This window comes from Propithecus coquereli, unplaced genomic scaffold (assembly GCF_000956105.1).
Source record: "Propithecus coquereli isolate 6110/MARCELLA unplaced genomic scaffold, Pcoq_1.0 Scaffold274, whole genome shotgun sequence".
Taxonomy (NCBI): domain Eukaryota; kingdom Metazoa; phylum Chordata; class Mammalia; order Primates; family Indriidae; genus Propithecus; species Propithecus coquereli.
Window position 1 is genome coordinate 567,716 of NW_012148330.1, and position 1,677 is coordinate 569,392.

The 1,677-nt window shown below is 31.0% G+C and overlaps 1 protein-coding gene across 1 annotated transcript in view; it reads right to left on the bottom strand.

Annotated features, from left to right (window-relative positions):
• The window catches only part of LOC105813251 (cadherin-12-like), a 176,586-nt gene that overhangs the window by 138,256 nt on the left and 36,653 nt on the right, over positions 1-1,677 (bottom strand). Inside the window, exon 4 of the mRNA XM_012647900.1 lies at positions 1,159-1,326. Within this exon, the coding sequence (XP_012503354.1) occupies positions 1,159-1,326 (168 nt within the window). The remainder of the gene's footprint in view (positions 1-1,158; positions 1,327-1,677) is intronic.

The following is a 1,677-nucleotide window of genomic DNA, read 5'->3' on the forward strand; positions in this document are numbered from 1 at the left end:
TACATCTTTATCATGTACAACATGACATGTGAAATGTGTATACTTAGTGGAATGGCTCAATTGGGCTAGGTCACATAAGCATTAAGGTCTGATGGTCTCTATTAATAATTACCACCCTTAAAACATTGGGCCATTAAACTTTCAGATTGCTAAGTAAAAAACATTTGGAAAGAAAATATAGGTTGATGACTGTAAGAAAAAATTGACAAAGTAGTAAAATATGGAAAAATATTTAAACAAAGGAATCAGATATTCATTTAGTTAAATATTCTCAGTGTTATATTTTAGTGAGTAAACTCACATGCTCCCTTTCTGCTGTGGAAAGAAGAAAATTGTTTTGTTTTGCTTTTTAAAACTATTCATGCAAATAAGTACCTAGTGATTTAATTAAGATTCTTATAAAACCCGTGATAGAAACATTCAGTTTCTGTATCACAAGCTGTAGGGACACTAAAATAATCCTTGAAAGTGCACCAGGAAGCAAATAGGTACTGATTGGTGTTAAATGTAATACTGCAAAAGAAAACTAGATGTAACACAAGTGAGAAGAATTCATTTTCAATAAGAAACACAGAGTTACAGAGAAGATACAGGTGTGACTCATTCTATTATCATAGAAACTATAGCAATTTTCACCTATTACAAAACTAAAATAAAATAACTGGTTGGAACCAAAGTGACGCAAATAGCATCAATATCATCTGATACTTCGACGAAAATATTTGAAAATGCTTCAACGCATGCAATTGCTAAAGAAAAAGCACAGAATTCTAATACCAATTATATGATATGTAATTTGATGGCATATGTTATAAATATGAGGTCTTAAATTCATATTTTCTGTGTTTATATTACTTTTTCAGTTAATAAGCTATTAGGGTAAGATATCAACCTATTGTGAATATTTTACTTCATTAAAAGTCGGTACCATCAGACCAATTGTTCAACTGTTGACTCATTATTTTCTATTAAAGTAACACTGGACATGATTCTCATCAAAAATTTAAATTCTGAAGACATGTAATTTTTAATCCATTAGCTTCTGCTTCCTAAAGACCAAAAGTTTGGAAAATTATTTCAATTCCTTTAGCATTGAATGACATTGTAAAGAATAAAAAAAGCTGCACTAATTTAGACTTAACAGGAAAGATGACATACTTTTGGGGAATCTGGGTGGATTGTCATTGACATCAGTGAGGGTGATGTTGACTATTGTTGTTCCGGCTAATCCTCCCAGTTGTCCTCCCATATCCTTGGCTTGGATGAGCACTTGGTACTGTTCTTTGACTTCTCTGTCCATGTTTGGCAAAGCTGTTCTAATGACACCTTAAGGGGAAAAGCAATAATATAAAATAAATATCACAAATACTCCAGTTTCCTAATTAAAATAGTCTGCAAAAACAACTACATGACTCTATCTAGATTCACTAGCAAAGACATGCTAGTTAAAATTATGTGTCTTTTAAAAGGTGAAACACCCAAAATGTCCAATGATTAGGACATAATTTAGTATATTATGGTAACAGCCACGTAATAAAATGCTATGCAGGTGAGGAATTATGGTTAAAAAAAAATGTATTGTTTTAAAAGATGGTCATTTTAATTAAGTCAACCAAGTTAGATAGGATTTATATATATGCTCCTATCTTTAAAAAAGGAAATTGTTAAACTTAGAGA